Here is a 24,743-nt window from a genome sequence, read left to right as displayed (position 1 = left end):
AAAAGGCTAACTTTACACACTCTTATTCATTTAATAAATATTCACAAAAACCTATTATAGCATGTGAACTGCAATAGGTAATGAGTTCACAGTAATTTAAACAATAATCTTCCCTTAGTGTCCTTAGAGTTCCCATTTATCTTCAATAGATGGTATCATAAATTGAATTATATCCTCTAAAAATATGTGTCAACTTGACTGACTTATGATTCTTGTTTGTAGTTATGTACTAAAGTACTTTGGCAGTTATGAAATAATATAATTATCTCCTATGATGTGATATGATATAATTAACCAAAAAGTTGTAAGTAGATTTTAGTGTGGGATGCTTACTCAGGCCACAGGCCTAGGGTAATGAAAGGGGGGGTTGTTAGATTGTCACCTACAACACCACTTGTCTAACAAAAAAGGGAAAGTAATAGAAGTAAGCAGAGATAGGGTAGATTTACTACCCTAAGAACAAAATGAGGCAGAAACAGAGAAAGCCTTTGGCCCTGTACTGGGAACCCCTTAGAACCAGGAGACGCAGAATCAGGAGGTTTTCCCTAGAGCCTGTGTCCTGGAGTTGAGCTTGTAACTTCCTAAGCCAGGCTAAATAAGATTCCGTTTGTTCAAACCGCCCGCTGATGGTATTTCTGCTGTAGTAGCTCTGAATAACTAGTGTAATAAAAAATAAACAAGTTAATAAATACATATATTTATAAAAGTGACATGAAATAATAAGCAGTAATAGAGTAAGAGAGAAATGTGGAGATTGGAGTTATCATTAGTATGAAGAGGCATTATACTTATCTAGAGGTGTTATGGAAATTTTATTAGGAAGCTTAACATTAAATGGAGGCTTTCAGGATGAAATGAAATCAATTCTACAAAGAATTCAATGCAGAGTAGTCCCATCAGCGGGAAAACACATTTACATTATTAAAAGCAGAAAAGGTCTGTTTTAAGAAATAAAACTGGCTTAGAGACAGGATGAGGATTTGATTGCCATTGACCTTCAGGAGGCTCGCTGGCATTGTAAGTTCACTCAGAAGCATAATTTTAAGAGGAAAATTACTTGATCTAATCTATGTCTCAGTAATTTTAAAATGTATATCATTCTAGATATTGTATAAAGCTTATTATGGGGAAATTTAATTCCAGCAACATTGGAAACAGACATAATAAAGAGTCACCCCTGGTTATACATTGATTGAGATGCTGGAGAAACTTAAAGATGGATAGATTGATAGAAGATAGGCAATTGACAGACAGACAGACACAACCAGAAGAATAAGGATGTTCATGTGGTGTCGTCAAAAATGATACCTGAAAGCATTGTAAGAGGTGAGTTGAGGGTGTGCTATAAAGTATATTACGGACTTTGTGCATTTGGGAAAATAGTCACAAAATTGATAAACTTTACACTTTGTTAACCAGCTGCGCTTGTCTAAAATGTAATATGCTCAGCAACAGAATAATAGGATATACAAATTCTGAATCCATAGAAGCAAACAAGAAAGACAGGAAAGGCAGAAAAGAAAGATCAGTCATGTTTGACAAAATGGATTTATGTGTGGCTTGTGATAAGAACTGTAATTGGCCCCAATAAAATAAAATTCAAATTAAAAAACGAGAAAGATCAGTCAAGCTATTGTACTTCAAAAAGTGAAAAGGAAATAAAAGAAAAGAGCTTGTGGTGCAGGAAACAGACAATAATCAGCGTAACTCTCAATCCAAATATATCCGCAATAATAATAAATGTGAATTTAAGAAAGGAATGAAAGCAACTGGATTTTTGCAAATTCAAGTTATATGTCAATGCCTTGTGCTAAAATTATTATGACACAGAAAGTCTGAAGTAAAGAGTTGAGTGAGGGTGTGGGATGCATATCAGACTAATCCTAACCAAAAGGAACTGATTCAGCAATATCAATTTTAGAAAAATAGTTGGTAAGGCAAAACTCAAACTTAGAATCTTCTTCAGCTATAATATTTTAACTATTAAAGGAATTACTAATCAGAAAGACATCACAATTTTTCTTACCCACAAGTATACCAAATAAAAACTGATTGTTATAAAAATGAGCCAATAAACTTAAAAGTCATACTGCAGGATTTACAAGTACTTCTCTCAGAAAGTGACAAACTTACTTAAAATCCATAGACGGCGATATTGAATCGGTGTAGGATATGACAAGGAACAGAGCATGCATAGCTGACACGATCTAGATGAGGCATGTTGCTGCCTTAGAGATGGACTGTGGATCGCTTCTAGAGAAGTTAGCGAAAAGATAATGAATTCAAGAAGTCAATTATAGGGTGTCATGATACAATGCATGGGTTAAATTTCATAGCCCAGAAGTATTTGTGTACTTTTTGTACCCATAGTATTTTTTTTCAATCATTTTATTAGGGACTCATACAATGCTTATCACAATCCATACATCCATCCATTGTGTCCAGCACATTCGTACATATGTTGCCATCATCATTCTCAAAACACATGCTTTCTACTTGAGCCCTTGGTATTAGCTCCTCATATTTTTTCCCTCCCTCCCTGCTTCCCCCTCTCCCATGAACCCTAGATAATTTATAAATTATTATTATGTTGTCATATCTTGCCCATAGTATTTTATTGTTTATAAATTATTATTATGTTGTCATATCTTGCCCATAGTATTTTATTGTTTATAACGTATTATTGTTTTGTCATATCTTGCCCATCGTGTTTTATTGTTATTAAAATACATTTTTCATAACCGTGAGATCCATTCGATCGGTCATGTTGTGCAGTTCCTCTTCTCCACACACTGATACACATATACAGTATATGATACAAACTTGGATTCTACTCTCAGCATTTCACTGTGTAAAATGCAGATTATTGAGAACCTCAAGACCTTCATCCCTCTTTTGAAGTGGCCCCTAAACAGCTTGGTGACATTTAGCAAACCATTGCAATTTTCTCTCTCTATTTCCTTATCTGCAAATGGAAATGATTAGACCAAACAACCAAACTTTCTTTCATCATTTGGGACTCTATGAATTTATATAAAATATTTGACCTTTTACAAATTAGTTTTGTTGCCTATAAATGTGAATTTCAATTATATATTTCACAAGGGCATATTTCCTAGCTATTTTTCTTTCCATTAAGAATTGAAGACAAATAAAGTTATCTTATTTATTGCATGAACAGCGTAGAACAGATTTCAGATAATAAAACAGAGTACTGTACCACTTAATCTGCCTAAATAATGGAAATAGTTCCTAGAGCATGACCTTGGTACATGTTTCCAATGTTCTAAATAAATTGACTGGAGAGTCACTGGGTTCTCCTGCCTTCTTTATAAATAGAAACATTGTTAGCAACATCTCATACATGAAGGGAAAATAAAGCCTGCATATTACTAAATAGAGCATATTTCAGTATTGTTTTCCACTAACTATATTTTACTTTAACTAAAGGACCTTGTATTTCTAGTACTTGATGCAGGAACCTATCTGTCTACAACTCGATACACTTTTCCATTGTGATCTGCCCGCTTTGATAAGCTGGTCACAATTGCTACCCTTGCTTTCCTCGCAAATTTGAACATCTGCTTTTTTGTCTTCTCTTTTTTATGTTTACCTTGCCCTATACCCATTATGATATCTTCCTTACATTTACCTTTCAAAGATCTCCATGAAAATTTGACAACACCCTAAAATTTTATTTAAAAATAAACAAACCCATAGCAATCAAATCGATTTTGACCCAGACAGACCTCATGGGACAAAGCAGAACTGGTACATCGGGTTCCAAGGTTGCACATTTCTAGTAAAACAGATTGCGATTTGTGTCTTCTGCAGAGAACCTGGTGTGTTAATCTGCCAATCTTTCACTGTTCCCTCAGCCACCAGGACGTCACCTAAAATATATCCAATCAGATTATGTCAATGCCTGATACAAACATCTAAAATGGGGGCTTCAAAAACGTTTTGCAAGAATGGAATTAAAGCATAAGGGACTATTTCCATCCGTCATTGGAAGCCTTCTTGTATAAGATTTTTATGTCCACGCTGTTTCTCAAAATCATACCCTGGAAGTACCACGTAGGGATGTGTATTTTAAAGCGGTGAAACCCAGTGCCCCTATGTGAATGGAATTAGCCAAGTTAGAATCCTCGATTAGAACCCGAAGGGGTGGGGTGATGGAACTTGCTGCGATGGGATATTCTTAAGAAGCCGCATAGGTGTTTCTTTTATGCAGGAAGCCCAAGGATATTGTTGGGTGCGCTGGAGTTCATTTCAACCCCTGGTGGCCCTATGGACAACATGACAAAATACTGCCTGGCCCTGCAGCATCCTCCCAGTTGTTCTGTCGGAGCCCCTTGTTGCAGTCACCGCGGCAATCGCTTCCATTGTGGGTCTTCCCTTTTGCTGCCCTCCTGGTTCACCAAGTATCATGTCCTTGGGCTTGCCCTCTCCTGAGAACATTGTTATATTTTGCTTCCTACCTGTATACCTTTTGACTACAGGAATTGCTTGATATTTTTAGTAATAAGCCTGGGATCTTTATTCTAGTGGTGAGTGAATGAGGGGGCTTCAAAAAGTTCATGGAGAAATTCCGTTATATTTTGATCCCATTCTTTAATGAGCATGTTGTAAATATAGTCGAAGAGCATGGAGTGACCAGACATTGGTCACCCAGTCCCTATTTATTGAATTTATACCCATATTCAGACTCCCCCAGTAAATTGATCGGTTTATAAGACGGGAATATTATATCATCACGTCTATTTTTTTTCAGAAAAAAATAGAGCAATAATTTGATGATATAATGGATTATAGAAACAAATTTTCAATGGATATCTAAATCAGTAGAACAGAGTTTTAATTTATTTTTGTTGACATTTAAGCTAGGAAATATAAAGAGACATCATTGTATTAAAATGTTTTATCAAAAGCATACTTACTTGTTAATTGAAATAACGGACTCTGTGTATGTGATTAAATCTATTATTAGTAAGTGTCTCCTCTTTAATGGTTGGGTATTTAGAAGATAGATAACTTTTATCTTTTATTTAAGCATTAATTTATTAAATTCTTAAGAATTACAGCTACCTTAATTTTCATGTACAGCTATATAGTGTGATGTCTAAGAATAGAATCTGTAGAAGTAAGTTATAAATAGTCATTGACTTTTTCCGCCTTACTTATTATTAAATACTAAATTGTTATTAAATATTTACACATATTTAATATACATGCTATATATGTTACTTTAGCATTATTACAAATACTTTAAATCAGCCCTATAATGTTTTCTCTCAGTGATTAATTGCCTTGAATAATTTTCCAAGTACATGATTTCATAAACATATAATTATCCTTTTTATAATAAACAACCTTTACCTTATTTGGCACAACACAGCTGTGGCAATCTACAGCAGAGCGCATGAGATCTGTGAGTGGTAATGGCGGCGTGTTTGTGTTGAGGGGCACGGAAACTGGAGTGTAAGGGGGAACTGACTTAGTCTTCCCTAAGACATGGTTTTTCTTTTAGAAGAAAGTTTTATTTCCAGTTCCTATCTGTACCAGTGTACATCCTCTGGTCTAGCCAGACTTGCAAGATAGAATTCGTGTCATGATAGTGGGAGCGGGGAGGAAACATTTAGGATCTAGAGGAAAGTTGTATTTTTCATCGTTGCTACATCGCACCCTAACTGGCTCTTCTCCTCCCTGAGACCCCTCTGCAAGGGGATCTCCAGTGGCCTACTAATGGGCTTTGGAAATACAGGGAATCCAGGGCGTATGATCCCTACAGGACCAGTGGTGTGAGTGGCGATACTGGGAGGGTAGAGGGAGAGTGGGTAGGAAAGAGGGAACCGATTACAAGGAACTATATGTGACCTCCTCCCTGGGGGACGGGCAACCGAAAAGTGGGTGAAGGGAGACGTCGGACAGGGAAAATTATGACAAAATAACAATTTATAAATTATCAAGGACTCATGAGGGTAGGGGGAGCAGGGAGGGAGGGGAAAAATGAGGACCTAGTGGGGGGGGGGGCTTAAGTGGAGAGGAAATTTTTGAGAATGATGAGGGCAATGAATGTACAAATGTGCTTTACACAATTGACGTATGTATGGATTGTGATAAGAGCTGTATGAGCCCCTAATAAAATGATTTTTTAAAAATTAAGTAAAAAAAACAAGTAGAAAGAAAATGCTTTGAAAACAATGATGGCAATATATGTACAAATGTGCTTGATACAACTGATGTATGGATTGTTGTAAGAGCTGCAATAACCACAAATAAAATGGTTTATTTTTAAAAATCGAAGAAGAATAAAGACTGTTACCCATGATACACCATGCTTCAAGACAAAATTTCATTTATTTATAATTAGAAATAAATATTTCACAATATATATATATAAAAGAAAGTTTTACGGAACATTTTAATCAGATTTTCAAGGGAGTAGAAACGTCCATCTTTATTCAACATAGCAGTTGGTGATTTCAAACTGCTGACCTTGAGATTAGCAACCCAACTATAACCCACTACACTGCAACACCACAAGGTCTACTTCCTATTTTTGAAAGCATTTTAATGTTACTGTTACATAAAGCATAAAGGTACAAAAAAACTCCACCCAGTCATTGAACAGTGCCCCAAATCTGTTTCTAATTCTTTCTTGTGTGACAAAGAGCCAATTGTAGTGGCTCATCCACAGAAATATCTCCTTGTAGTGGCTTTTCTTGATCTCCTCAGATGAACAGGACACCATGGATCTAAGGATTGCTACTTTAGAGGTTACAGAGTCTGGAGAACTATGACCCTCAGAAGGACCCTCTGTGTCATTTCTCATCTGTCACACAAGCTCATGGGGAGTCAGAATGGACTCAGTGGTAACAACATACTCCCTCATAACCCCCTGGATCATTTAATTATTTAGCAAATGTAGTGAAATAGCTCTTTTATATAGACAGCCTTGGATCCATGAATCTGAATAGCTTCTCAGCAAACACTTAGTAAGAGAAATAGCCTCAATCACTATGAATGTGCATGGATGAAGAATCTCCAGTAAACAATTTATTATATTTTTGTTCGGTTTTAGTACGTCTTTGAATCTTGTTCAAAAAATATACTTTAGAGTAATAACTTGCAGTTGACTAAGATAATCAACAATAATGTTGCAAACTCTCATTACTTAATGTACCTCCTCTTCTCTTCATATTTGTGATCTATTTAGTCAATGCTGTTTATTGTGAAGAAATAGCCTTGGTGGTTAGTGGATTAATTGTTGGGCTGTTAACCGCAAGGTAAGCTGTTTGAAACCACTAGTTGGCCCTGGGAGAAAGACGAGACCTTCTTTGCCCGTAAAGAGTTAGCATCTCAGAAAACCTTCAAGGGCAGTTCTGTGATGTCCTATAGCATCACTGGGAGTCAGACTCAACTCAATGGCTGAGTTTTGGGGGGTTTTGTTTTGCTGTATGACAAAGAAAAACCACATAATATATTCACTTAGAGCATCCTAGAAAAAAACATTTCTTCATAATTTTCTCTATCTATTTTCCTGGTTCAGATAAACAATATCTATAAATATACAGATTGACATTGACTGATATCAAAAGCTGTAGTTCCTCATAAGATCACTTAACACAAGTCTTGACTTTAACTACCTCTGAGTGGTGGTATCATCAGCCTTTGGTTTTTCCTTAGGGTTATGTGTTTAGTGAATGTTGCTAAGATGACCACTGGTATTCCTATTGTAAAACGGAGGATGGTATTGGAAAGAACAGAAAAAGTGCAATATAATATGATAAATAAAACTCTTGCTTCTGCAATCAGGACTTTTGTGCTCATATCTGAGGATAGTGATGAACTATGTGGCCTTCTCAAAGTTACTCAGTAGTGTTTTTATTTCTTTATTGGTATAATAGGCTAGAACTGATGAAACCATAAAATAAGTCATGCAAAAAATTTATAATGATGCCTGGAACATGACAACTTGGCAAATTCCCCATATCTATCAGTTGCTATTAACATTATCAACATCTAAACATAGTTTGGTGTTAATTGCTAGTGAAATATAATGAAGATATTTAATTTATTAACTTGTCAATCAACATAGGCATAGTCCTATGCAAAACTCTAATAACATGGTAGAAAGATAATATTGGCATGGTGGAGTTCTTTTTTCTAAAGCATTCAAAACACTAACTTACTCTGTTATATATTCTGGGAAAAATATGCCTGGCAGATGATGGGACTGTGTTACATTGTTACAGCTATTCGTTTATCTACTAGCAAATAATAAATTTTGAAGCAAGAGTAAATGATTTTGATTGGCTGTTTAAAGTTTCTCTATGAACATATTTTCTCTGCTACAATATAAGAACAGATCAGTGATAATAGTTAACAAAATTAGAAAGATATGTTAAAAGAGAAAATTTAAAAATACTGGACACATTTTTATAGCTAAGGGATAGACAGCAAGGTTCTTATTTTAGCAATAAAGCTCCAAATATCAAACTTGCTCTCTTTTTGTGGCTCTTTCTTTCTTTCTTTTCCATTTAGTGGGAGCTCTACAGATAGTACAACAATCCATCGTTCAATTAGATCAAGCTTAATTGCACACTTTGTTGCCACGAACTTTTTCAAAATATTTTCTTTCTTCTTTAACTCGTTGGTACCAGCTCCCCTTTATCCCCGCCCTCCTCTACCCTACCCCACAAGAACCCTTGTTATTGTATTCAACTGGGGCTTTCTTCAAAGCCATGGAGGCTACTAGTATGTGGAACAGTAAGAAGGACCAATCATCACTTCCCCACACAGTTTCCCTCCTCAGATTGGACTTGGTGGCTTGCCCAGGATTTGAGAGAATTCTGAGGCCTCATTTCACATTTGTCTCCAAATTTATCCTGCAGGCTTATGCTCTACTGTGGTAGCTGTTTTTGATCCAAAGCACATGAGGACATGGCAAAGGCCCCAAAGGCATCTATTGTGATGCCTTCTCTTTGTCAGCTCTCCTTCCCACCCTGCCTCCCCACCCTTACCCCCCAATGAATGACTCCTCTTCAAATTTGGATCCAGGTCTGCTTCTGGGGAGCCTCAAAGCTGAGGCTGAGAGCTCCGAGAGTAGCTATTAATTTGAAGAAGAGCCTGAAATGAAAGAGTAGACTCAGGTAATTTGTATTTCTCTGTAATTAGTTCCATGAAGGTAAGGAGTGTTTTCTGCCCGAGTAGTCTGAAATTGAGGGTGGTTAATACAAATTTTAAAAATATGTACACCTTTACAGTTTAGGTGGCCAAGGATCCATAACTTTAGAAATCACATAAAATTCTGGTACAATCACACCGTGTTTACAACTTCACTTCCTTTCTTTGCGCCCCACCTGCTGATTTCCTAGCTTCTCTGTAAAGTCGGGAGAGCCAGCGTACGCTCTGGGATGCAGCCATTTTTATATAAGCAAAGCATGCTCCAGCCCTCAAACTGGATGTCCCCAAATCCTTGCTTAGCCCATTTCGCTTTCAGGGTTATGATAGTGATAAAAACAATGGTTTCTCAGAATAATGGAGAGAGAAGGACTTTCTTTCCTACAGTGGTATTCCCAACTATCGTTGTTCCTTTGCCCAAGAGCATTAGGCTCCCCTAATTTCCACTGTTGTCTATTACTGGTATATTGTTCACCCCTATTTTTCCAGTATTGGCTTCTGAGCCAATCAGGTTAGGTTATATATTACCAGACATCTTATATTTAATAAGGCTTATTCTCTGAAAAGTGACTTTTGCTCCCAATGGCTTTTAGAATTCTATAATAAATTTTGAAATGATTTGATACCAAGTAACTTTAGTGAGACTTCTTGAATTCGTCACAAATATGCTCACAGTATCAAAAAGTCAATCAAGAAAATATGGTATCATTCCTGAATAGTAGGGGCTCCAAAACAATTTGACCAACTATTGCTACCACAAGAGTGGAGCTTCATAAACTCCAATGTGTGTGGACTACTGGGGGGTGGGGGGGGGAAGGCATCTACATTTGTCAAGGCTTCCCAAATATTCCATCAAAACTTTTCTCCAGAAGAAGTCCTACGTATAATTCACTGGCAAAAACAAAAACTCTGCTCTAAGGCGGCTGCTGCCTATATGTCCATATGGCATCTTTTTAAATGGTAGCTCCTCTTAGACATGAAGGAGCAGGTGTGGGAGTTGAATTTTTATACCTGGTTTCTTTGACATATGGTTGGACTTAAGTAAAAATTTGGATAATTGTGTGGGTTATATAAAATCTTTGTTTCCTAAGGCAGTTTTGAATCTAAGTGGTTTGTTCATAAATATATTACCAGCTGGTTATTTGGTAGGGGGCTGTTAAAAATATGATTTGAACAACTAACATCATAGTTATGGCTATAATGAAGAAAAAAATTGGACACAGACATTTAAATTTATTAAAGAGTTTGTGAAGTAGTCCAAGTGAGAAGTAATGAGAGTCTATTGGTGAATTGTAGGCATATAGATTTTGTGTACCAATCACAGGTGCCACCATCTGGCTTCCTGTTTGTTGAGAAAATGCATTGTGATGCCAGAGATATATCCTTTTCCTTTTCCTGACACCAGAGCTGCAGAAAGGGGTCATAGGCACTGACAGGTGTGTTTCTTACTCAACTCATCTCTAAGGAGATGGCCCGGGATGTCTGAGGTTTGTTATCCATAGAGTATTTGTTGTTAAATCAGGTGTTTCTCTACTATCAAGTAACATAAATCTGAGTCCGTTCACTTTAGTGGGACCATTGACACCTTTAAGGACACCATGTACCACAAAATCCTGTTAGAAAGCCCTCGTGGGGCCATAATTTATCAGTTAATGCCTTTGCTCTGAAAGTTCAAAGAAGGAGAAAGGACTCCCTATACATCTCTGATTCATGGTCATGTGCCTTGGTTGAGTTTTAGAGCATCTGACCTCACAACCACTATGTACGAAATTACTTTCCAACAACCAACAACTTCAGTTACTCTATGTCAGTTACTCACATTTCTTCATGTGGCTTACAGATATTGATGCTCCTTTCTGTCCTCATCATACCCCCTGCCCAGAGTGCATTTCACCTTTTGCATCCCAAGATTTTTGGGCCAAAAGTGCATACCTGAAGTCTATGTGGTATATTTAAAATGCAATAGAAATGGTGCTTTCTAGAAAACAAGAGAAAGATAATTCTATGCTGTTAATGTCCCCTGCCCTTGAGTCATAGTGATAAGATGTCTCTTATAGCAAATACACTTGATCTTCGCCAAAAGGCCGAGAAGCGAGGTCTAACAGCACAGTAATAATCACACACAAAAGGGTCAAGAAATATTAGTTGGCTGATTTAGGATACATCTGTCATTCATAATATTACATGACACAAGCCCCACTCTCTTTCAGATTCACTTTTACAGGAACCTATAAAACAGGTGTTATGATTATCTCTCAGCACCGTGCTCTGTAACAGGGCTCTCTAGCATTTAAAAGCCACCTGAGGCCATAAAAACACTCCCACAAAAATAATTTTGCTAACAGCGTAAGTCTGTGATATGAACGATAGTTACTTGAATCTCAAATTATGGTATAAAAGTGGAATAAACCCCACGGTGTTTATTAAGTATTTCTTCCTGAAACTAAAATTAAATTACATTATGAACCTGTTGTGTTTGTATTACCTTAACGAATCTATTTGTGGCCAACTTCATTATTCCTGTATGAATTGATACACTCATTTGCAGGTACAGTCAACATATTGGCAATGGGTGCAGTAAATACTCTAAGGGGAAGCATCCTACTTTCTAGATGCTTCGTTATATGAGTATAGAGGGGTGTGTGTGTGTGTGTGTGTGTGTGTGTGTGTGCGTACACACATATAGATAGATGTCTACACACACACCAATCTACAGACTGGTAAGTAAAGGAAAGATTAAGACAGAATCATCTATATATACAAAGATGTGTGTTGTATTATGAGTCTACAAGTCAATTCCTATTCATAGTGATGAGAGACAGAGAGAGAGAGAGAGAGAAAGAGAGAGAGAGAGAGAGAGACAGAGACAGAGAGAGAGAGGAAGACAGGAAGAGCAGAGCATTCTGGTGGCATAGTGGGTTAAGGTTGGGGCTACGAATTGAAAGATCTGTGGTTTGAATTCACCATTCACCCAGCGCTCTATGGGAGAATGACTGTCTGCTTCCCTAATGATTTATGGTTTCAGAAACCCTTTGGAGCAGTTCAACTCTAATACCATTGCTCTGTGTTGGAGTCCATTTGACAGCAGTGTGTACACACACACACCAGAAATATAAAATTCCATTATCATTTCATTTAATTTTTCCAGAAACTTTTAGAAGTCTCCTCATAGGTATAGTTTTTCACGTTGATAAGTTTCTTTCTAATCTTTACATAAAAATAGGGTGATTTCAGGCATCAAGGAAGATAACACATTTTAAATGTGATAAACATCATTTGCCTGTATTACCTTTAAAATCGAGAAGGTTCTATGTGCAGTTATTTTCTTTTGGCAGTCTGACCTTGACTAACATCAATGAGATCACTAACTCTAGGGAAATCAATATTATTTATTAGTATTGATTAAGTATTTTGCTATGAAATCCTTTTCTCTTTTTAAACATTTTTACTGCTGTACAGTTGTATTTATTTCATGTCTCACCTTATCAGCTGGCCGGGAGTAGGATGGCTGAAGAAGGTAGATGGAGGAGCCCGGACGTAGGGACATTGAGACATGTTGGGTGCTCGCGGGGTCCCTATGGTGGACTTTCGCAGAAGCCGACTCGTTTCACAGCTGTGGAGTGACTATTTGTTGATGCAGAGGGATCCCAGTATCAAAGATATCCAGGGTGTGAGATAAGGTACGGTCAATATTGACCAGCATTACCAAAGAGACATTTTTTTTCACTGGAAAACAGTGTAGTATAGTGGAAATAATAGCAAACAAGACATTTGCAGTTTAGCCATATCTCTCTACAAATAACCTGTTGAGTGATTCTTGTTAGAATCTGGCTCAAAACTCTTGTTATTTGTAGGGAAAAAACAACAAAGCATAAGCCTTCAAATCAAATTTGACTTGTAACTTGAGCATGTTACATAATTTCTGCAAACCTCAATTGCTTTATTATATGAATGTGAGATCTGGCTTACTGGGCTGTTGTGGGAATTAAAGAGAATGATGTTTCAAAGCTTCCAAGCAGCATATAATACCTAGTAGATCCTCAATACATTTGTAGTGATTACTATTTTATCATTTACTACAATTGTTCATGGTCTCGTCTCTAGGAGACTATTCTCAATGTCTTTAGTACAGGGTATTAATTTCCCCCCGGATTAACTTCTGGCATCATGAGGATAATGATCATGATATTCTCATATTCCAATTCATGATGACCCGAGAACACAGACTAGAACAACTCCATGGGTTTCTATGGCTTTAATCTTTACAGGATCAGACTGCCACATCGTTGTCCTGCGGAGTGGCTGGTGGTTTTGAACCACTGACCTTGCTTAGTCCCCAGGGCTCCTGTAATAAAGTGCAATCTGAAGGCCTAAAGCACTTTTAGAAGAATGAGGCATCTTGTACATGCTAGAGTGGGTTAGAAGAGTTTACCACATGGCGTATCCCTTCTCTCTGCCTGCCAAGGTATATACAAATCTCCCTTTTCCTTATAAAGCTGCAGATAGCGCTGATTTAGTCTAAGCATTCTATCATAGGCCAGGTGCATTGCAAGTCCCAGTCTCTGTTGCCAGGCTCCTTTTTGAAAGAAATAACAAGGTGTCTGGCTTACATTCCAGCTGTTAGAGCTGCCAAATCACACTTAAAAATTCTCCAGCTATACAAAGAGAAGCAGTCTTCTTCTACCTTCCGCACTTTCATTTTAATCTTTTGTAATGTGTGGTTTGCTGATCCCAAAGGTGTAAACAAAACAGGTTTGTTCTGTAGTGTCCATTATCCAGTGAAAATTGGGTGGGAAAAAGAAACCATGGTGCTTCTTAATCTTCTTTCAAAAATTCTTTTTTACAAATAGTGACCTCTAAAGATCAGTTTTCTGTCCATAATTTGGCTGAGTGGGCCGAAGAGAACGGCTCATATCAGCCTACTGCAGATCATGCCTCTTTCCCCAAGTCCCGCATCATCAGGACAAGAGCCAGGAGAGCAGTTCTCAGGGATTGGCAGTCATCCTGCTGAGGAATAAAGCTCAAAGAAATTGTGGGCATTGAGAACTGGGTGGTTGGTGTAATTTGTTGTGGTGGTTGTGGTTGTGTGTGTGTGTGTGGCGGGGGGGTTCTTCAAAAGGATAAAAGGGTGTCCATGCTGAGTCGTACTCCTTTTTGATTTTTAGGGAACACATTTTTCCCAAGTGTATAAAAGAGCCAGATGGTTTTTTAAATCATGGTAAAAATTGTACAACTTAGAACTAGTAAATGGAATTTGACACTCGTTGGGTATGTAAACTGACTCCTTAGCATCATCTTTTCTTGTAACTCCTATCTTTTCTGCATTCTCTTCTGTTTCAAGGTAGTGTGTTAATTTCCCCTCTGGAGTTTTCACAGGATAACACTTTCTTTCACTAACCACATTGCATAATTTATGGAGACCATCAACAGTCCCATTTCCATGTGAGCTGGCTTTAGTGTTGAAAGACATGCAGGGACATTTTTTAAGTCCAAGTAAATACCACTCAACAGTGAGAGCAAAAATACTTGATACCAACTGTAAATTACTTTGAGATGTTTATGAATGCATATGACTTGTTCAGTCCTTTAAACAAGTTCTGCTCTGTCTCTAATACATATATTTGTTTTCAAAGACAATTTTGGAGCAAGAAGTACAGGAGCATAGACATGCATCAATATTCTGGGTAGAGTTTGGAGGATACCATTAACAGTTGTACTTTTAAATTTTAATTTCAACATTAATCACAAAAATGTATAGATGATTTAACCTTCTTAAATTTTGGAGCAATGAAGTAAAGCTTTAAGAAAAAGAATTTTTAAGGTTTTGGAAAGTGTCTTCTTTAGGTATGGTATTTTTTGGTTAATACTGATTTTAAAAGAAAACAAACTTTGTTATTTTGTCCAGAAATGAATCTAGTCTAATAACCAGATATTAATTTGCAGTTGTTATTTTTTAATATCTGTTTTATTGTGTGATGGTTTAAATTTTTGTAAGGAATTATTTTAAAGTTAAAATAGTGCAACTCATTTAATAATGGAAATTATATCTTAATACTTTAAGTCATAAAAGAAATGTAATATTATATTTCTTCCTACCTCTCAGAGTTATGGAAAAATATCGAGGGTTTTTTTTTCTCTTTGAGGGTTTTTTCATTGAAAAATAAAATTTTAAAAGGATTTGAAAGAAAAAAATTATAAAATTATATTATATCCCTCTATTCTGCTCTGATGTGTAAGATTATATAAACTGAAGGAGAAGAAGGGGGAAAAAAAGCAAAGCTAAGTGAAAATAAATCCCCTTAATTATTGAGTGCCAACTTTTTTTTCTTTCTTTCTTTCAGCTCTCTGGAGAAGTGATTTTGCAAATTGCCAATGAACCAGTTCTGCCTTTTAATGCTCTTGACATAGCTTTGGAAGTTCAAAACAACCTTAAAGGTAATTTTTCTTTGAATTATAGTAATCTTAGTAGATGTAAAAGTTGTTCAACTAATTTTCAACCAAAAATGGATGAAGGCATCCTTTATCTTACTAAGTCTTTGGCTAGAGGGTTTTCATACAAAGGCCCTGCAACATTTCTAGCCATCATGTCAACAGGAATGAGCTTTGTCTGAGCATGAAACAAAGCATCGAATTTTACCAAATGATCTACCTCTTCTCTTATATTGTAGATTTAAAATTCCAAATGTCTTTTATTACTGGCAGTAGGTTTCACATGCAATAATAAAGCACAGGTGTGTTGACATTTTACTTTACAACTGATAGACTGAGGCAGAAGTCCCTTCTTGGGAGTTAGTTTGCTGAGATATGGGGCTCTATCCTACATGATTGAAACGTGATGGTTCAGGATCTAAATCAAGAATAACAAAGAGAAAACTAGGGACGCTACCTCCATAGTTTCTGTTTCTGGTCCCCTTTATTTGGATCTCTCGCTCTCGCTCTCTCTTTCTCTCTCTGCAGAACTCTGATCCCACCCTAATATTTAACTTCATTTTTCTATTCTCTACATAAAAATCTTTCAATTGGGCTAATAATTTGTCTCCATTAACAAAATACAAATACACTGCCACTAAGTCAATTCTGACTAATTCTGGTCCACAGTCAACACTCAGGGAAGCAGCAGTGAAGAAATGAAACATGAGCAAATCGGCCACACAGAATCTACTTAAAGTGTTAAAGAGCAATGATAATATTTGAGGACTAGGTACCCATAGTCCTTGAGCAAGCAAACTTCCTTACGACATCCATTTATATCGGAATGAGACCAATTACCTGAGGAAACATCTTTCCAGTTGCATCAGGGTAGTGATATGGGGTGCAATCATCCTAATCAACCTAATCTTACAGTTAATTGATCACAGCGGATCCATTATGATGCAACATTTCATCATGGATTAGTGTGCCTTAATTGTCAAACCACTGAGAAGCTGGGCTCAGCCTGGTTGACATAACACCTAAGGATCACAGGCGATTGTTGTGATCGTTGTGAATAAGTTGTCCATCTGTTAAAAGCTGCCTGGAAGGTATATGTACAACCATAACAAAACCAATCAACCAAAAACTAGCTGCTGAGACTCCTATGTGTATTTCCTTAGTTTGGAACTTTAGGGCCATGATTTCTTGGCACATCCCAGGTTATTAGCCTAATAATGTATTTTATCCTCCTGGTCTGCCTGTGAACCAGCATATAGTGCCTGGGGTCTTCTCCATCTGTAAAGAGCCAACCCAGGCACAACAATTCATCTCTATCCACCTGCATTATCAAATGAAGAAGGAATATGGAACATGTGGTAAGTTGCTTTCATGTAAACCTGATTCCTTGGCCATCAGAGCAGAAGAACTGGATGGTGTCTGGCTACCTTTACTGAACATTTTTATCAAGCATTCAATCTGAGAATATTAAGGGTAAAAATGAAACCTGATTTCAAACGATGAAGGCCTTCAAACTTGCTGGAGTTAGGGAGGTTGGGTGAACCCCAGAAATTATTGCCCTGAGATAATTATTGAATCTTTTAAATTAAAAAAAATCCTCTGATGTCTTCTTAAAACCAAACCATAGTCTAGCTTAACTCATAAGAAAATGTCGGGGGGAAAAAAAAAAAAAAAGAAAATGTCGGACTTGCTCTTTGAAGAACCATCAGTGTGGAAAGCGGCAGTGACAACATTAACTTCAGGGACTGGATAGGAATCTAAAGGCATAGTGAATTGGTTTTGGTGGGAGGACAACACAGAGAAGGAGGGTGAGAATGGGTGCACTTCTTAAAGAGCACCCATTACATTGCCACTGAAGTTTGCCAATGTAAAAATAATTGAATTGGTGTGCATTTTACTATATTTTCTCCTCAGCTAAAACAGTGTGAAGAAAAGAAAATAATATACTATGAAATACTAACACCTTATGATAGACTTGTAAATGAGCAATGAAGTGCTGAGTCTAATTCTTCATTTCTTTTAATTTCTAGTTTATTCAAAAATTTTTCCAAACAGTTTTATGGGCATATAATTCACATAGCATACAATTCAGTATTTCAATCACACCAGGAAGAATTGTAAAGTCATCACCACAATCAGTTTTAGAACATTTTCTCTTTCTCTATACTCATAGTTATTAGCTCCCTATTTTCTCCCGACCTCCCTTGTCATACCTACTACTTTCTCTGTAGATTTACCTATCCTATATTTCATATATAGAAAGACATTAAAAAACAAGCAAACAACAACAAAAACTAACAGAAATAACAAAGTAAAACATAAAAATCTTCAATTGAAAAGAAAGCAGAAAATGTTAAAAACTAGAAGAAATGTATACTCAACTTGTGTTACCATTATAAGAAGTATAGGGTGGAGAATGTTTAGTCTATTTCTCTCTTAATTGATCTGTTATTGTTAGGCGTCACCAAGTCGATGTCTGACCCATAGAGACTCTAGACCCAAGCGGACGAAAGATTGACCAGAGCTGCATCCTCCTCATGTTGTTCCTGTGCTTGAGCCCATTGCAGTCACTGTCAAGCCATCTGGTTGAGGCCTGGCCTCCCTTTTATTTTGATGCCCTGCTACTTTACTGAGCATCATGTCCTTCTGAAATGGTCTAGAGAAGAGAAAAATGTTGAATTGTGTGTCTTGTGAGGTCAAAGATTTGAGAGTGATTGAGCTGCCATGATACAAGATTGTAGTCAACAAGTGAGAGTCTTCAGAGTGAGCTCATAGAAAAATTACGAATATCGCTGATGATAATGTTTAGGCCAATGTATGACCATTCAACTATAGTAGGTGGTAGCTAAAGGAAAGGAGTCTAACTAATGAACTGAGAAACCAGAACATTCGACATGGATACTGAAATATCCAAGAATGAAAATGGACATCATGTGGGAGAGAATGACTGTGCTCAGAGGGAGCTGCACATGAACCAAGAGGCAGCTATTCTCAGAGAACAAGGGACTACTATGTGGTTTTAAACCAAGAAAGGTGTTAATGAGGGTTGTATTCTTTCAGCATACTTACTCAGTATGTATGCTGAGTAAATAATGCAAGAAGCTGGACTACATGAAGTAGAACGCTGCATCAGGATTGGAAGAAGGTCTACAAGCAACCTGTGATCTGCATGCAGACAACACAACCTTGCTCGTTGAAAGAGGAGAATTTGAGGTACTCGCAGATAGGGATCAAGGATTGCAGCTTTAAGTATGGATTGCAGCTCGATGTAAAGAAAACTAAAATCTTCACCACTGGAACAATATGGGAACAATTGGGAACAATTCTGTCTCCCAAGAATTACAGCCACCATGCCCCCTCAAAGGGAGGGTGGCGAGACTTGATCTCCAGTACTTTGGATTTGTGATCAGGGGAGACCGTTGGTAAAGAAGAGGTGAATGAAAAAGATGAAAGCCCTTGCGGATGAAAACAGTGGCTGTCACGGTCAGCTCACAGGTGACCAGGAGTGTGAGGCTGGCCCAGGGCAGGGCGTTGTTTGGTTAGGGTGCCCATAGGATTGCCAGGAGTCAGGTAACTGACTCGGTGGTACCTAACACCAGCCAGGGAGCCTGGGTGGCCTCATGGGCTATGCATTGGGCTGCTTGGCACAAGGTCAGTGCTTGGAAATCACCAGGTTTCACTTGAGAAAGAGGAGGCTTTCTAATCCCCTAAAGGTTCCCAGTCTCAGAAACGCACAGCGCACTTGTGCTCTGTCTCCGTCTCTGTATAGATATGGTCGCCATGAATCGCAATCAATGGATGGAGTGAGTTTGATTTTTGAGAATAACAAGAGAAGGAAGAACCTGCTTCCTATAGGTGCAGTTTTGAAAACAATCATTTTAGGGAAGAAACTGAGTTAAATGTAATCAAGAAGTTAAAGACAATACTCTGAGACGAGCCCTAGTTACTATAATTTTTTATTTAATGCTTATATTTAAGAAGATGTCACCACAGGGCTTTTTCTTTTTTTCCCCCAAAAAGTCATTTTACAAAGATTTGACTTTCTGGTGAGCTACCATTCTACTCAGGTCTCTTCGGTTGTCAGTGTCAAGAGCCAGGGAAGCTGGCAGTCCTGCTGCTGTAGCAGGCAGCCCTTCTCCAGGTGAGGGCCATTGCCTTTTTCTAATCTGGCTCGTGCTTATTTTTGTGTTATGTTTCTTTTGATGTGTAACTCCTTGTCTCCTCTGTCAAAATCACTCAGAAAGATGTGACGAGACTGGAAATGTAACTATATTAAAACCAAAGTTCAGCAAAACAAAAGGGTAAAAAAAAAAGAAAAGGAAAGCATTTTTCCCACAGCCTCGGTATAAATATTCAATGCAAGCGATATGACTTAACAACTTTGAACTCCCCCTACCCATTTTGGCCGGCAAGATTCAAAAAGATGTATGTTTTCTTATGGTCAACAATTATTTAAATGTTTGATAAATCTTGAGTAATTTCATGTACTTCCTTTATTTTTACGACTTTGGTTGCAACTTTACTTCTGAAAAAGTTCTAATGAACAAATAATAGACACCAAACGAAATATATCATTATCAATTATGTATACAATGCTCAATGACTTCATTTGCTAAATAGACTTTTTATACCATGCTAAATGGAACATGTAATTTTTCTGCTTAATACCAGCTTCAATTATTGATGTATTTTCTTATTTTGTTATGACAGTTAACAATAGTCCTAAATTTGCAATTACAGTATATATATATATAATATATATATAATTACAGTGTGTGTGTGTATATATATATGTGTGTGTAAATATATATATATATTATGTGTGTGTATATGACCTTCAAGGCTGATTTATGAAATACTATTTCTTCTTATTGCAAACAGTATAAGTATGAAGGTCTCTGAAACCCAATTGCATTTTCAGTGGTGTAATTTTTACCTCTGACAACTGGCCATCTTGTTTATTTATTACAGCAGCTTCCAGTAGCAGCAGACCGTTCGCTGCCTTTCTCACAACCACCACAAAGTGGTGGATAATTTACTGGTGAATAATTTGTTTGAACTGATTTATGGGATGGTTCTTGAAAGCTCATTTTGACTGAATGACCTTGGCTCTTAATACTTGGTCAAAGCCAAACACAATAGTTAGAGATGGAATATTTATATGCAGTGTATGAGGATAGAATGACAGATAAAGGTAACTGATACACCTGAGTGTATTTGGAACAAGTAAAAATATGTCAAAAATGGACACATAAGGCAATGGCACTGCAGGGGTGAAGGCAAACATCATAGATAAAGTGCCACCACTCCCTTGTACCTGGAGGCCAATTAAAACACACCAAAATTGATAATCCTAATCAGTTAACTGTTTCTTATTCTACCTACCTCTTAATGTATAAAACCTCACATCAAAATAATTAGCAAGAATATGATGCTCATCCCTTTTAGGCAATATCAGCTATGGTTTTTCATTAGAATTCTGAATGTTAATTAATAAGTACCATTAGAAAACCTGTAAATGGCCAAACAAAGTAAAATATCATTTTCCTTTGATCTAGCTATGTACGCATTTATTTCACACAAGCCTCACTCTGTAGGAAACATCATTTTAAACTGTGTGGCTTGTTGCCCCTTCCTGATTGTCTCACCAAATGTGAAATGGTTGTTGGCAGAATTTCTCCCTGCCCTTTGAATAGCTGACAATGCTGATTTCATGTCGAGTTTTGCTTCCTTTATTGGATCTGATAACTCGTGGGGGACAATGTCTTTATCCCCTTCCAAAGGAGGGCGGTCCTCTTTCAAGGTGATGATGCCAGTTAGGCGAGCATCGTGTGTACTGTTGGCTCGGTGCCATCATCGTTTCAGGTGTGCTTGGTTCTTTTCCACAAGATCCAGCTTTTTGCTTTGCTTTTCTTTGAAGAAAACAAGGAGAATTTCCCAGTTGGAAAAATTCAGTGGTACGCTGTATAGATCGCAATATTCTAGTGTTCAGTTCATCTTTGCCCATTCTTGTCTTGAATCACCACTCGTTCTGCTTCCGAATATGCCTGTGAAGAGGGAGATCCGTTGATCAGGCATCAGAGCCTAGCTAGCCAATTCTGTGCCCCACTCTATTAAGTCAGACCCCAGCCCTGACAGAAAAACTAAATCCATTTCCGCCAAGTCTGCCCTGCTTCAGTGACCCTATACAGGGGGGGCTTAAGAAAACAAACTCATTGCTGTCGAGTAGGAAGTCGACTCATAGTGACCCTATGGAGCAGGGTAGAACTGCCCCTGTGGGTTTCTCAAACTGTTCACTGTTTATGGGAAGAGAATGCTGGTCTCTCTCCAGTTGAGCGGTTGGTTCTTTTGAACTGCTGACTTTGTGGACCACAGTCCAATGGGGAATCACTATGCCACCACTGCTCCTTATCGTGGGATACTGAGGCTCTAAGTCTTTATAAGAGGAGACAGCCTCAGCTTTCTCCTGCAGAGCATGGCTAGTGGATTGGAGCTGCCAGCCCGTGCTTAGTAGTCTAATACCCGATAGTGCTTCTTAAGAAGTCAGTATAAAACTCACAAATTTCAAATAAAAATATTGTTGCCACTGAAATTTTGAATCCAGTGAGATTCTAGGGTTTTAGCCATAACTACTATTTCTGGAACCAGCCTTTCTATGTAACAAGGACTTAAACTCAAGAAATAAACCTGGCCTGTTCAAATTGGAAGATAATTTGGTAAGAGATTAGCTATCTTTGGGGCTACATATGAACAAGAGAAAATGTTTAATCTTAATCATGATTATATATTTGTATGGATTTGACTACATAAGTGTATTAGAAGTATATTTCTATTATTGATATAACTATCCCTAGTTTAAAAAAAAAAAACCTGAGGCAGCTGGCTCTTTAATGAAGTCTGATTGTCTCACATCACTAGTGTTTATTTCTTGAAAGTAGATTTTCTTCTTTCCCATTTCTGAAAGAATTCATATTTTTATGACAAGAATTCATATTTTTATCGAGTCTCTTAATTATTATTCTAGACATCATGTTCCTTCGGTCGTCCTCAGAATTACACTTTCTCTTCTTTTGTTTATCTCCTGTCTCACAATTTGTAGCTATTCAGGCAGCTTTCCTTTGTGATCATGCCCTGCTGTACTCTGAGCACTTCAGCCACATTCTTTCCAAGTGCTCCTTTCAGTACCTGGATTTTATATGTCACAAAGTACATTAGTCACTTTCTGTCGTTTATTTTACTCTCCCATTATAGTAACATCTACTGAATTTCCCCCCAGTGACATACTGACGAGATGACTCTGTGTCCGTGACTAGAACCTCCCACAGTCCAGGGGAGCATAAGCATGGTCTCCCTTTAATTATTAAAAACAACAACAACAACCACAACACATATTTCTACTCTTGGCTTGTAATCAAGCATAAAGTACCCTTGTTTCATTTTGAAAAATATTTATGTATACCTTGTTTAGTTTTCATTTTCCTGGTTTAGCCAATGCATGAACGCCATCCTTCTACCTCAGGAGGAGAGGGATAAGAATAATCAACACGTAATTTAATTCATTCAAGAAAGCTTTGGCTGACTTTTCTGTAGCAATCAGTAGCCAGATTATGTAATCACAATACAGCACAGTGGCAGCATCTGTGAGCCATAAAGAGAGCCTGTGGTTCATTTCTTGCACCAGACAGATGGGCCAGACACTGTTGGGAGAACTCATTCCATGCAATGTGTTCAAAGTCTTGCTAGATTTGGTTCTGCCTTGGCTACTTTGATCATTAATAATTTTTGCAGTATTGGAGATGTGTTTCCTAATTTAAAAAAAAAGAAGAAAGATAAAACACTGGCTGGCCTAATCCTTCCAAAAAAATAAAGAATTTCTTTGTATTTAGTTTAACCACAATTATCCACTGTTGGCATATTGTATCTTTAAATAATTTTTCTCTATGTATTACCAACTCTGTGCTAGATTATTGGAACCTCAATAGGGCACTGGATCCCACACTTCTTTCTATACCTGAATTTTTGTTTGTTTAACATCTTTAAACAACCAGCTGATGAGTCACGGTGATTCATACTAAAGCAGGCAGCTTGATGGACAGAAGCTATAAGACAATAAAGGACTGAGATTCCCCTGGCTGAAGTCCCATTGACTTTTTTTTTCTTTTTGGAGATGTTATGAGATATTGCCAGATTATGTTAAGTAACATACATTTTCCTCTAAATAATTTTCTCTTCTGCTCTTAACCACTGTTTCATGTGCAAGATAAATCATACTTTTTCTTGTCACGCTAAATCAGTGAAGTCTAAACTGTGATTGTGTGATTGTTAGCACCTTTAAAACTGTGATAAGCTCATCCCTATAAGAATAGGTTTTTATGAAATGCTTTAAAGAAAAATGCTATAGTTATTCGTAGAAAAGGGTATTTTTCAAGTGTGACCAGTAAAATTCACTCTTTAATTGTAAATGAAATTGATTAGGTCTTTAAAAATGCAGTTACAAAATAGGTAAATGGATGTAAACATAATTTAGAACTGCTTTGATTGTGAAACTCTAGAGTAGGGCCACAGTAGAATCTATATCTATATCTCCATATATATATATGACAGTTATAAAGTGTCCCAGAGCTTGTATGCCAAATTGGAACTCATATAGTTTTGAACCATATCAGGAGTTAGAGTGGTTTATTAAGGTTCAGGTCCCTGCAGATCACAGCATGTGAAAAATTACTGGGGACACTCAGTTGTGTAATTACTGGCATTACCCAGAAATCCTAGACCCTTACGTGGCTAAGACTCATATGAATATCTTTGAGCTTCTGATAGTCGAAAGGTTTTTTCCCCTCTCTACGACCATTTTTATTTGTTGGCCCTCTATCAAGGCCAAATGTTCAAGGAAATACCTGGGCTCATTAAGATGCGCTTCAGAAAGCCCAAGTAGTTTACCAAGTGTCTGTGAACTTTTTTTTTTTTTTTGGTCTGTGAACTCTTGACTTCAACCTTATGAACTGAGTGGGGAGTCCACAATGCAGATTAAGATATGGCATTATATACATATTATATCCAATTGACACATTGAACAAACTTTAGACTCACAGCTCAAATCTAGGTCTGTCAGATCCCAAAGCCACTGT

The 24,743-nt window shown here is 37.3% G+C and overlaps 1 protein-coding gene across 1 annotated transcript in view; it reads left to right on the top strand.

Annotated features, from left to right (window-relative positions):
- The window catches only part of NAALADL2 (N-acetylated alpha-linked acidic dipeptidase like 2), a 779,627-nt gene that overhangs the window by 706,962 nt on the left and 47,922 nt on the right, over nucleotides 1-24,743 (top strand). The window contains exon 12 of the mRNA XM_045294988.1: nucleotides 15,528-15,621. Coding sequence (XP_045150923.1) covers nucleotides 15,528-15,621 — 94 coding nt within the window. The remainder of the gene's footprint in view (nucleotides 1-15,527; nucleotides 15,622-24,743) is intronic.

Source organism: Echinops telfairi, unplaced genomic scaffold (assembly GCF_000313985.2).
Source record: "Echinops telfairi isolate 266 unplaced genomic scaffold, ASM31398v2 ScPeMD7_4225;HRSCAF=4972, whole genome shotgun sequence".
Taxonomy (NCBI): Eukaryota; Metazoa; Chordata; class Mammalia; order Afrosoricida; family Tenrecidae; genus Echinops; species Echinops telfairi.
This window is presented reverse-complemented; position numbering and strand designations above follow the sequence as displayed.